The 15,211-nt window shown below is 30.7% G+C and overlaps 1 protein-coding gene across 1 annotated transcript; it reads left to right on the forward strand.

The window, feature by feature from the left end:
* The first annotated feature begins 1,964 nt into the window (after window positions 1-1,964).
* LOC136220109 (transcription factor MYB108-like) lies at window positions 1,965-6,170 on the forward strand. The gene is made up of 3 exons (XM_066007810.1): window positions 1,965-2,270; window positions 3,468-3,597; window positions 4,743-6,170. The coding sequence occupies exons 1-3, from the start codon at window positions 2,084-2,086 to the stop codon at window positions 5,296-5,298; spliced, it is 873 nt and encodes a 290-aa protein (XP_065863882.1). The 5' UTR covers window positions 1,965-2,083; the 3' UTR covers window positions 5,299-6,170.
* The last annotated feature ends 9,041 nt before the right edge of the window (window positions 6,171-15,211 follow it).

Consider the following 15,211-nt stretch of genomic DNA (forward strand, 5'->3'; position numbering starts at 1 on the left):
GCTAGTGAGTTCGTATCTTTTTCTGCTCCGGTTTGGTTGCAGGAGACTATTGTTGCTGACTTGGTTTAAGGAATGAATTTCATCCTGTTTCAAAAAAAAAAAAAAAGTGTGTAATTTGTTTTAGATGTGTATGACATTTTAATTTTGGACATATAAAAATTTACATATAACATAACAGATATACGGCAACTACATGTAATGTACGTCATGTGACAGCTAAAAAAATAATATTTTTTTTATTGTTACATGAGAGTTTCAAGCAATCCAATTAAGTAAATAATAAAAAAATTGTTTTTTTACTATGTTATACGTAAAAATCAATCATTTTTAATGTGATTATTCATGTCACTGTTCATTTGATTTTTTTCTGTCTAAAATGATCGGAATAAGTTATTGAAATGAAAAGGGTAAATAATTTATTAGTCCCCTAGTTTTTACCTAACACACTGTTTAGTCCCCCTATTTTGAAAAACACATTTTAAGGTCCCTATCTTTTACCAATATTAACTTTGTGGTCCTTTTATCTATTTTTTTAGAATTTTGAACCGAACATATCTTAGCTTTTAGGACAACCACGGTACAATACAAGTTGACCATGTTACTCTATTATTTTATATATGTCTATTTATGCTAAAATATAATGGTTACAGGTCTAAAAAAACTAGACAAAAGGACCAAAGTGTTAATACTGATAAAAGCTAGGGACCTTATAATGTGTTTTTCAAAATAGGGGGACTAAACAGTGTGTTAGGTAAAAACTATGGGACTAATAAATTATTTACCCAAATGAAAATGAAAAATGAGTGATTTTATTGAATTAAAGTGAAATCTCATGACCAATTTTAAAGGAGTGTTTGTTTGCTCTATTTTCTCATGGGTTAAATACATCATTTGTCGCTGGATTTACATGGTTGTCTCAAAATGGTCACTCAATTTTAATTTGTGTCAATAAAATCACTCAATTTTGAGTTTTGTTTCAATTAGACCACTCTAGCGATTTTCGTGATTAAAAAGTATCGGAATGATAACATAGGCGACACACTAGCACGAGTCAACTCATATCTTTGATCAAGACGATACATGGCATTCACATATGCACCATCTGGCTATTACGTATCGGTTCTTTTTATGAAGAAAAAAAAACAAAATTTAGTTTTTTCATAAAATAACCGACATGTGACTGTCACATTTCGTTTCGGTTAGAGATCTGAGTTGACTCATATTGACGTGTCACTAATGTCATTATTTTGATGCCTTTTTAACCACTGAAATTGGTGGAATGTCCTAATTGAGACAAATTGAGTGATTTTATTGAGATAAATTGAAGTTGAGTAACCATTTTAAGACAATCATATAAGTTCAGTGTCCAATAATGTATTTAACTCATTCTCTTCGTCTTGTTTTTCTTTTCACATTAAAAATTTTAATTGTAGGTGTTTGTTTAGAGAACTACAATTTATCTTTTATATCCTCTTGAAGATGTGGTGGGGGTTAGATTCCCTAGGCTAATCCCAGACTAGGCTAGGTTTTTTGTTTTTGTTTTTTTTTTTTTCCTTTCCTGTTCCTACCAAAAAAACAATTTATCTTTTATACATACAAAAATATCTTTTTTCCAATAGCACAGAATCACTGTTTTTCCAACAACAAATCATAACAGCAAAACACAGATAAACTAAACAGATCCTAAAACTAACTTCGAATTTCAGTGATCATAGATGCAGTTAACCCAATAGTAAATCTCTAGATTGTCAAAAGAGTCAAACTTCAAAGTTCCTCTCTTGAAATAAACTAATAATTACTACTAATTAACCATAATTACTCATAAGCCTAAGTTCTTAATTAAGTAATTAATTCCCAAAATTCCCTATTACACCTTTTCTCTCTCTACATCTCTCACGTGCTCAAACTTTCTCTCTCTTCATTTTCATTATCTATATAAACCCCATCTTCTCTATCTTAATGTACTAATCCCATCTTTAAATTCCTTCTCTTTTTCTCTCCTCCCTCTCTCTCTCTCTCTAAATCAAACATACCCTTTTGGTCTTTTCTCATTCTTTTCAATCAATCAATCAAAATTAAGGAAATGGAAGATGTTGTAAAAGCAAGCTGCAATTCCTCAAATTCTTCAAATTCTTCAACAACAACAAGTGAAGAAGAAATGATTAGTGATTTAAGAAGAGGTCCTTGGACTGTTGAAGAAGATTTTAAACTCATTAATTACATTGCTTCTAACGGCGAAGGCCGTTGGAATTCCCTCGCTCGTTCCGCCGGTAAATTTCTTTCCTTTTTCGTGTCCGTTTCCGGGTTTTTTAAGTGGGTTTAATTCAATTTCTTTCGTTTTTCGTGTCCGTTTCGGGTTTTTCTTAAGTGGATTCTATTCAATTTCTTTCGCTTTTCATGTCTGTTTCGGTTTATTTATGTGGGCTCAATTCAAATTCTTCGTTTTTCGTGTCCATTTTGGGTTTTTTTAAGTGGGTTCAATTCAATTTCTTTCGTTTTTCGTGTCTGTTTTTGGGGGTTTTCGTTTCTTTAATTGGGTTTCGGGTTTTTCCGGTTTATTGAACTGGGTTTATCTAGAAATAACGTTTACCGCATCAGTTTTGGTTTTGGAAATAAAATAAGTGGAAAGTTTGTTGCTTTGCTTTTGCCTTTCCATTTTTGTTATCTGTGATAATGAAATTTAACTTGGATTTTGCTTCAAATTGATGAAATTTGAACTAATCACATAAACTTCTTTTCGTTTCTTCGTTTTTCGTGTCCGTTTTTTGTTTTCTAACTGTTTTTTTTGTAAAATAATGTTTTTGGGTGTTCAGAAATTTCTGAACATTTTTCGTTTTTCATGTCCGTTTTCTCATTTTCTAACTGTGTTTTTTAGAATAATGTTTTTCGATATCCGTTTCCATTTTCGACATGTAAAAATAAAAAAAAAAATAAATAGAAAGTTTCTTGCTTTGCTTTTTTTTCTTCTCCATTTTTGTTGTTTTCTGCAAACGAATTTCACTTGGATTTTGCTTCAAATTAATGAAATTTGAACCAATCACAGAAATTTATCTTCATTATTATCATATCCGTTTCATTTTCCGATATCCGTTTTTGTTTTGATTTCAGAATAAAAAAAAATTAAGTGGAAAGTTTCTTGTTTGCCTTTTCTTCTTTTCCATATTTGTTGTTTCCACAACAAAATTTCACTTGGATTTTGCTTCAATTTGATTAAATTTGAATCTACCACAAAAATTTCTTTTTATTATCGTTTCCGTTTTTGTATCTGTTTCCATGTTCGTTCTATTTAAAAATGAAATTTCACTTGGGTTTTGCTTCAAATTGATGAAATTTGAAACTTTTGTAAGAATCTGTCCATGTGCATCATAAAGATATGAACTTGATGATGTTTCACAGAAAAGGAAAAGCCCATTTTTGTAAGAATTTCTTAATTTGGGGTTTCTTATAGTAATTTTTATAAATTTCAGGACTAAAAAGAACAGGAAAAAGCTGCAGATTAAGATGGTTAAACTATCTAAGACCAGATGTTCGGCGTGGAAATATCACTCTTGAAGAACAACTTATGATACTTGAGCTTCATTTCCGGTGGGGTAACAGGTACGAATTACAAACTGAGTTTGTGAGAAAAGATCTCGTTTTTAATCCCGATAAAAAAAGGGGATAAAAGGGTCAATTTGGTTCTTAAACTTGACCCGGATGATCAATTTGATCTGACAAATTTCGAGTATTATTTAGCTCTTTAATTCTAATTTGGAATTAAAGGTCAAAATAACAAATACAGTTGATAGTTAAAATCAATTTAGTCCAAATTGAATTTAATTATTAAATTAACTTTCAGTTTGATAAATTTTAACAAATTAGTCTAAATTTTATAAGTTTTAGTATTGAAATTATAGTATTTAGATTGATTTGTAAAAATTTATGAACTTCGGGAATGAGTTGATAGATAAAATTCGATTTAATTAAATCGATTCTTATTGATATCAAATTAGTACATAATGACACGTGTTAGTATTAGAATTGTACGTTAAAATGGTCATAAAATTGATAGACAGTGTCAGTTTTGCCTAAATCAAATTCAGCTTTGAGATTAGTAATATCTGAGATTAGTAATATTTATAGTATGGCCACTTAACTTCAAAACGTAATATAAAAATCATTCAATTTTACATCTTCTTATGTTTTGGTCATTAAACTTCAATCAAAGCCTTAAAATAACAGTTAACGGTCTTAAAATAAAAATAATCAAGAGTTGATGATATTTTAAACAACTTTAATTCTTGAACATTTCTATTTTGAAATCGTTAACAATCAAATGTTAATAGCTTTTATTTTACGTTTTAAATTTTAATGTATGTACCGTGAAAATGATTAAAGTTTAGTGATTATGTATGCAACTTTTACCTTTGCAATATTAGTACCTAAAATTTTATCTAATTTGTCGAATATGAACACATTGACATCTAAACATCGATTTGACATGTTGATATCTAAATATCGATTTGAGTGATCACGTGGGTCAATTTTTCTTACCATTTTAACCCTCAATTCCCTAAACAATAAATAATTTAACTTTGGGTTCATTTAGATCATTCTATTGGGATCAAATTGATTAAAAATCCTAAAATGAGGTACTAAATTTCTAATATTTGTTAACTTTGGATTCAATTAGATCATCTTATGTGGGATCAAAATGATTACAAATCCTAAAACAAGGTACTAACTCTGTAATTTTCATTCAGATGGTCGAAGATAGCTCAACATTTACCGGGAAGAACCGACAACGAAATCAAAAACTACTGGAGGACACGTGTCCAAAAACACGCAAAACAGCTAAAATGTGACGTCAACAGCAAACAATTTAAGGATACAATGAAATATCTATGGATGCCACGGCTAATCGAAAGAATTCAGGCCGCAAACACCTCCTCCGGCGCCGGCGCCGGCGCCGGCGGTGTCGCCGCCGTGAACACTGCCGCAGAAATGGGTTCCGTCCAAAACATGGTTCCAGCTGCTGTTTCTTCTAATTCCGAATCTTTTGGAACTCAACAAGTCGTTGATGTTCCGGATTTAATTAATGATAATTATTACCGGATTAGTGGGATTAATAATAATCAGGATTACGGTGGTAATTTTCAATGTGGGTACTCGGAAAATATGATTAGTCCGTCTGGGTATTTTAATCCGGTACCAGAATTTCAACCGGTGGAGCAGAATTATCAACAGCAAATATGGTTGGATGGCGGTGGGGATACGTCGGACAATTTGTGGAATGAGGATATTTGGTTCAATATGTGAAAGTTATAGGGGTGAAAAGGTAATTTTTTAGAAGTAGAGGGGGGAAGATATATATGGTGCAAAGTTAACCATGATTTATAGAATAGTTACTGAATTAAGTGTCAAAATAGCCCTGAAGCGGGAGGCATGGTCAATTTAATCCAAATCAAAGTTTATTTATTAATTCGGTATTGAATTTGCCAAAAATTGACAAATTAGCTAAAAAAAACAATCGGTTTTAATGGATTAACGGTCAATTTGGCTTATGAAGTTGGCAAACATGTTCAGTTTAGCTAGATCGAAGTTCGGGTATCAACAGCTCTGAGTTTTGACAGTATTTGACAAATTATCTCAAATACAAATTTGGACTGATTTATCAAATATTTTCTGTCAACTTAAGAACTCGATTGATACCTAAACTTTGATATGGATTAAATTGAACGTATCTGTCAACTTTAGATGCCAAATTGTTGATACGTAAATTTCGATTTGGATTAAACTTAACTGTCTGTCAACTTCAGGGGTTATTTTGACTCTTAATTTAATAATTATTTATACCATATAGAATTTGCTATACAAAAATTAGGAAGAGAGGGGTGTAATTGTGGATTAATTACCTTCCTTAGACTAATTTGTAATTTCCTTTGTTTGTTTAAATTTTTTTTCTTTTAATTATTCCCTTATTTTGGAGAGGGATTTTAGAAATTGGGGAAATTGTAATTTTTAGATTTTTGTTAATTTCATTCTTTTACTATTATTTTACAAGAGATATTATTAGTGTTGTTATATATTTTGCCATTTTATAAAGTGGAAGGCTCGTTTAATTTAACTGTTGTTATTTACTGTTACTGTTTACTGTTTGTTATTTATAATAAACAGTAGATATTTATTGATTTTTTTTGCTAATAGAGTTATTTCTAATTCTTATTGAACATTTTTTATCTTATACTTGGAATTAAAATGGTAAATAGTTTTGAAAAATAAAACCAAAAGGACACTGAATATTTGCGTTTTATTTTACTTGGATTTTCGAATTTTTAAAAGTGAAAATACTATTTTTCATTAAAATATATGTACAATAAGTTCTCATTTTCAACAACGAATACAGAATCACTCCGTTAGAGCAATTTTATATCTACGTGTGTCAAGGTTGTAAAAGACGCTAGGCGCTAGTCGGGCGGACAGGTCCCTTATCGATTAATCGAGATTGATCGGATTTATATTTTTTATATTTATTTATTTTTTATTAGATAAAAATTATATAAATATAATTAATATATGAATTATACTATGTAAAAATAACAATATAAAATATTTAGGATAGAAAAATATATATATATTAATATTATTTACATTAATGTCCTTGGAAAATAACAAATAGATCAATAAAATAACATTTATAACAAAATGTCTCAAAGTAAAATAAAATTAATATTCTTAAAAATTCATTTGAAGGATTAACATTTTTTTAAAGTTTTTTTGTTATTTAATATACATTTTTTTAAATTAAAAAAATTGACATAAAATTTAATGGCCAATTTTTTCAAAAAGGCCGCATGGGAGCCGCCTAGGAGCCGTCTGGGACCGCCTAGTAGCCGCCTAGGACCGCTTGAGACCGTTCAGGAAGCCAAAAATCGGTCAACCGATTTATACCGCCCGATTAGTGGAAATCGGGATGGTGTTCTAAAAATCACTGCCTAGGCGGCCGCCTTGGCCGATTTTTAGAACATTGTGTTAAAAAAAAATCTACAACGACCTCGCTCAATTTTTATTATATATATATACATGTTATTATCTGAGTAGTTCAGAATCAATTTTTCCGTACAACTTAAAACTTCTCAAAATTGAGCTGGATTTGAACTACAGTAGTAAGACTAAGTCGTTTTGAACGAATTTAGGAAAATTTATCTGCTTAAGTTGGATTTTATAATTAAATACAAATTCAATGAACTAATTAACCTTAACCTTTCGAAGACAATAGGCTGGAACCACCCATGATAAGGGCGGTTCTGGGGTCGGTGGGCCCATCCTACCCTTGTCTCTGTCCCTGCGTGATTGGTTGTTTGGTTTTTACTTCAAATAGTGAGGTAGAAGTGTTTGATCATAATTAATCAACAACTACAGACAATTCATTTAATATCTACTAATTAACAATAATAGATAATAACAGTTAAATCAAACATATCCTAATTTTTACGGTCGGTAAAAATATGCTTTTAACCACATAAGTTTTTGTTAATTAATTAGTTTCTTAATTACAATTATGGATGAGATTAAGATGATTGCATTATAGAAACATAAAAAAAAATTGCAATATTTAATTGAAAATATATGTGTATATATAATTGGTTCCACCATCTTTAATTTAAAAAAATATAATTGGTTTATTTAAATAGTTTATATCTCAAAAGCATATACTAAAATAATATTAGATTAATGAAACATTGGCTATGGAGCCTGAACCATTAAAAGTCCTAAGTTTCTAGATTAGTGTAATTTCTAATAATATTTTTTAAACGTGGCATTATAGGATTCATTTAATTTTTGGATTTTAAGTAGACCACTAGGGAACTACTTTCTAATTAATTAAAATTTAATCAAGTTTAGGGTAAATTCCAGAAAAAAAGGGTGTTGTTAAACCCAGCCCCAAATTCCCACCACTAGTCCCGTGAAAGGACGAAAATACCCTTTCATGGGTTTTGAGGAGGAAAAGGCTATTTTTTTTGCTCTTCCGACACGCGGGCGTGTGACTATCACGCCTCACCGTGTGGTCGGACGTGATAGCCCCACGCCTCACCGTGTGGTCGGGCGTGATCGCTACACGCCCGACCACACGGTGAGACGTGGGGCTATCACGCCCGACCACACGGTGAGGCGTGATAGTCACACGTCCGCGTGTCGGAAGAGCAAAAAAATAGCTAGTCCGCTATTGAATTAAATCCGTAAATACCTGTTACGTAAAAAAAATTAGTCCGTTGTTGAATTAAACCCGTAAAAAAATTAGTCCGCTAGTCCATATCTAGACGACGAGCAGGTGACGGGACGGATTTCCCCCGATAGTAGGCCGCTCCGTCTACAAAATTACACTAAATTAATCTAAAAATTTAACATATAAATTATAATCGAATTAATATCAAAATTTCATATATAAATTAAACCCCAAATTAATGTAAACATTTAACAATTTAATTAAAACGTAAATATAATTTTTTTTTTTAAAAACATTTCAAAAACCCCTCGGACGTATGAACATCACGCCCGAACTATAGGTCGGGCATATGAACATCACGTCCGACCTATGGTGCGGGCGTATGAACATCACGCCCGACCTATGGTGCGGGCGTATGAATATCACGCCCGACCTATGGTGCGGACGTGATAGCCTCACGCCCGAACCACAGGTCGGGCGTGATATTCATACGCCGGAACCGTAGGTCGGGCGCGATGTTCATACGCCCGACTGCGATTCCGCCGTTTTTAAAAAAATCACCACAGATTCAATTTTTAACTTAAATCAAAAAAACAAAAACGGTAAATCTTATTATTTTCGCTTTCCCTTTACGGTTGTTGTTACACTCCATGTTTTGGTTCACAAATTAGTCCGGATTTGATCAAAGAGTGTGTAGGGTATTTGAGAGGTTTTATGTTTTTTCAAATTTTGGATAAAGGGTAGTTTGGTCTTTTTACGGGGCTAGGGGTGGGAATTTATGGCTGGGTTTAGTAATCCACAAAAAAATATATGATTACACTTTTCGTGAATTGCATGAGTGGTTTTCTTTTCGACCAAATGGGGATTGGAGTTTTTTTACGAGCAAGAGATGAACTGAGGTTTTTTGTTTTGCTAAAAACAAAATCTTTTAGCTTGACAATATTAAAATGATGGTTAACGATCTTAAAATTGAAAAATTTAAAGACTTGATAACATTCTAAGCAATTCCAATTCTTCAATTTTTTTAATTTTGAGGTTATTTAGGTGTTGTTTAGTGATAAGAGGGAAATTGAATGCTTAGAGAGAGAAAACTCAAAAAATAATGATTTTGGAAAATAAAAAGTTTGGTTCCATAGTAAATGTCGTATTAAACAACTTTAATTCTTACGATTTTTTATTTTGAAATCGTTAGCAGTCATTTTTATAGTGTCAAACTAAAAAATTATTGTTTTTACCAAAATGAAACCCACAATCTTCGTTGGGGGCAAAGACAAAGAGAGGTCAGACTCCCTGGCCGCCGGAACCACCCCTATCATTGATGGCTTTTTTATTTAGGAATGAGGGTATTTTTATAATTACACTATGTGTGGGTTCCTTTTATAAATGAGTAAGATAAAAAAAAAAGATAATGAGGTGGTGCGTTGACTTTAGATTGACCAGTCATTTACATATTAGTGAAACAAATTGAATGTTGTACACTAAAGTGTGAGATGAGGCAAAAATTGTACATCATTGATGAAATTTACCAAAATATCCCTACTATGGATAGTTTCAACCCATTTATTTCCAAAAAATTAATGTTCGAAGTGGTTAATTAACTTCTTGAGTCTGTATTCAATTACAAAATCCAATTGTTCAAAAGGACTCATTCTTACTTTTATAGTCCAAATCTTTAGAAAGTTTTACACTGGTACGTAAAAATTGGTTTCAGACCACTTAAATGATAACATGTACATATACGAAAACAAAATATGAACGAGTTCAATTTAGCAAAACAAAAATTTAATACACTGGCTATTCCACGAACCAGTCCTGTATTCGCCACCGTTTTTTTTTAATTTACCCTTAAGTTTATCTTAATTCTTAATCTTTCTGGTACAATAAAATTCGAATCCAATCTCTCACTTATTGGCCATTTGTACGGACAAATTGCTTAAAAAAAACATTAAGCAAGACATAATCTAATAAGATTCCATATTACCCCTTTTATTATTATTATTTTTCTTAATCCATATCAATAATCATCCACTAAATATATATTTTTTAATATTCTAATTAATCTATGGGTAATTTTATATTAATGGTATCTATTAATGCTTTTAAAAAATAGATCATGTGGATTATGATCTCAATGATATGAGGTAAGCTTTTTTTTTTCTTTTTAGATTTGATTTTTTTTTAAATAATTTTGGAGATTATGAGAATTAATTAACTAATAACCCTGCAATTAAAAAATAGTAAGTGTTGTCATCAAACTATTGCTTGGTGATTTTTGGTTGATTTACTAAAATTATCAAAGATTTTAAAAATTATTTGTGTTAATTTTTTCATTGAGCTTGCTTTGATTTATGGGTTAATTACGTATAGCTGCTTTGTGGTTTCACGAATTTGCAGATGGGTATTTATGATATTTTGTGTTACAAACGCAACTATGTGGTTTGTCAAATTTTTTGATAACGACCTCAAAATGAACAATTTCAAGAATTAAATGAAATTTTAGACAACTTTAATTCTTTAGCTTTTAAGTTTGAGATCATTTAGGTGTTTTTTATGAGAAAAAAAAAGTTAAGTTAATGTTTAAAAAGAAAACTAAAAAAATGATGATTTTGAAAAATTAAAAATATGGTTACATGGTTACTGCATGAGTTAGAAGATGCAACACCAGAGCGGTTAGTCAGAATATGCTGCGGATTGAAAGCAATTTGGGAGCATCGGAATAGAGTGCTTTGGCGAGAAGAATGGTGGCCGACAGATATCAGTTGGCGAACCGTGTTTGATGATACCAGAGACTGGAAAGCTTTCCTGGCTCCGCCGTGTAGAAGACCTAGGCCGAATGGAGATGTCGTTGTGGTTTCTGGTGATATAGGAGCTATAGCTACGATTGATGAAGGAGGTCGGGATCGCGTGGACGCTGCTTTATTGGGAGCTGCTGGAACGCGTTCGCGGACCGGGACGACTGCAATTTGGAGTCCGCCACCTGCTGGTTCAATTAAGTGCAACACAGATGGAGCGGTTTTCACGGAAGATAGAAGTTGTGGTTTGGGAGCAGTTGTAAGGGGCGAGTCAGACAGTTTTCTGTTCGGGAGCAGTTGCTTAATCAATGTCATAAAGGAGCCAAAGATCATCGAAGCACTTGGGGTACGTACGAGTTTGAGTTGGCTTGCTAGCCAAAACTTTGTTCATGTTGGCTTTGAATCGGATGCCAAATTGGTTGTTGATGCGGTTAATTCTCATCGACAAGACAATTCAGAGTTTGGTTCGATTATACAAGATTGCAGGGCCATCATCAACTCTCACTCTGGGTTCAAATTATGTTTTATTCCTCGTTTAGTGAATAGGGCCGCCCATTTAATGACAAGGCGGGCTTATTCCAACGCTAACGATAGTCTTTTCAGTGTAATGCCTACATGGCTTGCAAATGTTATTCATGGGGATGCTGGTCCTGTTTATTAATGAAGTTGCATTTTTAGTTCAAAAAAAATATGGTTACATAGTAAATATGATACTAAACAACTTTAATTCTTGAAAATTTTAATTTTGAGATTGTTATCGTCCGAATTTGGCAAAGTAAAAAACATGCAAAATTTTGCAATCATATGATTGCATTTATAAAGAAGAATACCACAAGTACCCATATGTAAATCTGTGTAACTAGAGGTATCTACTTGTAATTAGCCCTTTAAAAAAATTATATGTGTTTATTTTTTATTTTTTCATTTATTATTGAGTTTGCTTAGATTTATTTTTGTTATTGAAATAATTTATTGTAAATGTTTTTTTTATGAGATGGATAATTTTAAATAGATATTTAAAATAAAATGGCCATCCACAATTTAAACATGTTAGATAATATATGTAGCATGTGATATAATTATACATTTCATTTGCTCTTTCTTATCTGTCACTTTTGTTTTTTTCATAAAATGTATTAATTAATCTTATATACTATTGAATGAGATTTTAAAATATTCATATTGATAGTTATAAAGTTAAGATATAAGGGTAAATTTGGAAAAAAAAAATAAGGTTGTGTTTGGTTTAGCTATTAGATAATAGTTGTAGCTATTGCTGTTAATTGTTTTCGATGGGAGTAAATTGTTTATTATTGCTGTTAGCTGTTTGTTATAAAATTATATTAAACTGTTGTTGTTAGTATTTAAAATGTCTAATATGAATATGTTTTAAATTAATCAACAAATAATTATAAAATAAAAAATACATTACACAAATTAATAAAAATAATTTAAATAAAAAATTTATTGATCGCAACAAAACCTTGTTCTTTCGGTAATTATGTCATATAAATATAAATAATGTTAAAAAAGAAATATATTTTATGGAAATAAGAACGATAATTTCACCAATAACAAATAAACTTAACAAAATGATATATTTCCTACAGTTTGTAGTGAAACGCTAAACGCTGATATAAAAATTTGAAACAAAAACTCCCTAAAATGTCATTGTAAATATAAAAACCACATATAAAATGAAATTTAATTTTTCTAAAAAATAATAGATAAAATTGAATAAAGTGAGTATTTTTGTTGTAATAATTAAATATTAAATGGTCTTTAAAATTCTAGGCATAGTAAAAATTAAATTTATATAATTAGTGTTTGATTATTTTTGTTAGGGCTGTATAAAATATACTCAACCCTCCAATCCAACCCAACCCAACTATTTTGTTATATTTTTTTATAAACGATTTTAATTATTCGACTAAATGTAACATCAAAATCACTGAATTTTACAATTTCTAACATTATGATCACTAAACTTCAATCAACTCCTCGAAATGATTGTTGACGATCTCAGAATAAAAAACTCATGAATTGATGATATTCTAAACAACTTTAATACTTCGAAATTTCATTTTCATATCATTTAGGTGTTGTTTAGTCAGAAGAGAAAATGAAATTTTAGAGAGAATGCCTCATGTATAGTTATTTTGGAAAAACAAAAATGTGGTTTAATGGTAATATCATTCTACACAATTTTAATTCTTGAATATTTCCATTTTAATGTCGTTAACGGTCTTTCAAGACATTAGTTAAAATTTAATGGCTATAATATTAGAAAGTGTAAAGTTGCAAATGATTTTTATGTTATGTTTTGAAACACAATCCCTAGATGGCTCATGACAAAACCCTATCTTTTAGAGGTAAATACATTCATGGCCATTGAAATTTTGATATTGTGGCTATTAAACTTCAATTCTTAACAGTATAGTCACTAAACTTTACATTTTTTAACATTAATGGTCACTCAACACCTCAAAACGACAGTTGATGACCTCAAAATGAAAAATTCGAAGAGTTAATGATATTCTGAAGAACTTTAATTCTTAAAAAAAAATCATTTTGGGGTCATTTATGTGTTGTTTAATTAGGGGGGAGAGAGAATGCTCCAAAAATGTGATTTTGGAAAATAAAAAATGTGGTTTCATGAAGATTTTTATTTTGAGGCCATTGACGGTCATTTTAAGGAGTAAGTTAAAGTTAAGTGATCACCAATGTTAAAAAGTATAAAATTCAGTAGTCATACCATTAAAAATTGAAGTTAAGTAGCCACAATGTTAAAATAAGGCCATGAGTGTAATTTACCCCGGTAATCATACCGTGGAAATAAGTAAAGTTAAGTGGCATGAGTGTAATTTACCCTTAAATATCCTCCTATTATCAAGCTAGTAATTTAGTTCAACTACAAAGGGCAAAATAGTCATAAGAAAAAAACTTCAACTGATTTACTTGGTAACCAAGGCCAAGTAATATGTTAACTCTACGCACGTGTGAAAATAGAGCATGTGAGGAAAAGAGTGTGGTGGCGGCGGGGAATCTTTGTAGGCCGCGTGCTTAAAAGAGAAGCCATCGAAGTGGTCCCAAAACGGAGGAAAGAGTGAAGTGTTGTCCGAACGCCACGTGTTAATTATCCAAAACAATGGAATAGATTAATTAAGGTTGTTAATAGTAATTAATTATAGTTAGGCTTCCTAGACTGAAGCACTGACAGCCGCAACCCTTGAAACAACCCTCTCCGACATTTACACCTGTGACCCTCCTTTTTTCATTTATTTTCTATAAGATTATCTTACTATAAGGAATAAAATCTTGCAGGGTTAAAATGACTATAAAGAGCGCATAAAAAGTATAAAAAACTAGGGGTGCACACAAAAATCCGGAAAACCGAAAAACCGAAAAATCAAACCGAAATCGAATCGAAAATAAAGTTAACCGAAACCGATGGACTAGTGTACGATTTTTAATTTTAAAAATAGTGGTTAATGGTTACGGTTACGGTTTTGGCATTTCAAAAACCGCGGTTAACCGAAACCGACCGAATGTCAATTAAATATTTAAAAAATATAAAAATATATTTATTTATATTTATATATATAATTATATTTTATCCAACTATACTAATTAGTAATTAGTTACATTTATCCAATTAAGTAGTTAGCTAAATATATATTGATTATATTTATCCAAAATTTTTTATAAGATTTAATTACTCTAATTTAACTAATAAATATTACTAATTTATTTCGCAAATTATAAATCATTTGTTAAAATTTCACTCTAATGGTCGTCTGTCAAATTTCTTAACTATACCATTGACATTAAAAATCAATTTCATTTAAAATGTAGCAAAATAGGATTCATACACTTATTAGTTATAACCGGTATCAATTGATTAGTTATATACATTGATTATTAGGAAATTTGATCCCTGGAGAAAGTAAACTACACTAGTTCAAAATAAAGCTCTAAAATATGAACCACTTATTATATTAAATTTAAAAATTTATTTGAATTTAAATTCATGAAGAAGTTATTGTAATTGAATGGTGAGTTGGAAGTCATAGATTAAAGTGCTTGATGTTTTTTCATTGTTAATCTCTTCAACTCGTTATTGATCCGTTATTAGAAATTTTTTATTATTTTTATTTACTAATGGTTAGAAACCGAAATAAAAGGTTAACCGACCGAAATAATTGGTTAACCG

Source organism: Euphorbia lathyris, chromosome 2 (genome assembly GCF_963576675.1).
Source record: "Euphorbia lathyris chromosome 2, ddEupLath1.1, whole genome shotgun sequence".
NCBI classification, from domain to species: domain Eukaryota; kingdom Viridiplantae; phylum Streptophyta; class Magnoliopsida; order Malpighiales; family Euphorbiaceae; genus Euphorbia; species Euphorbia lathyris.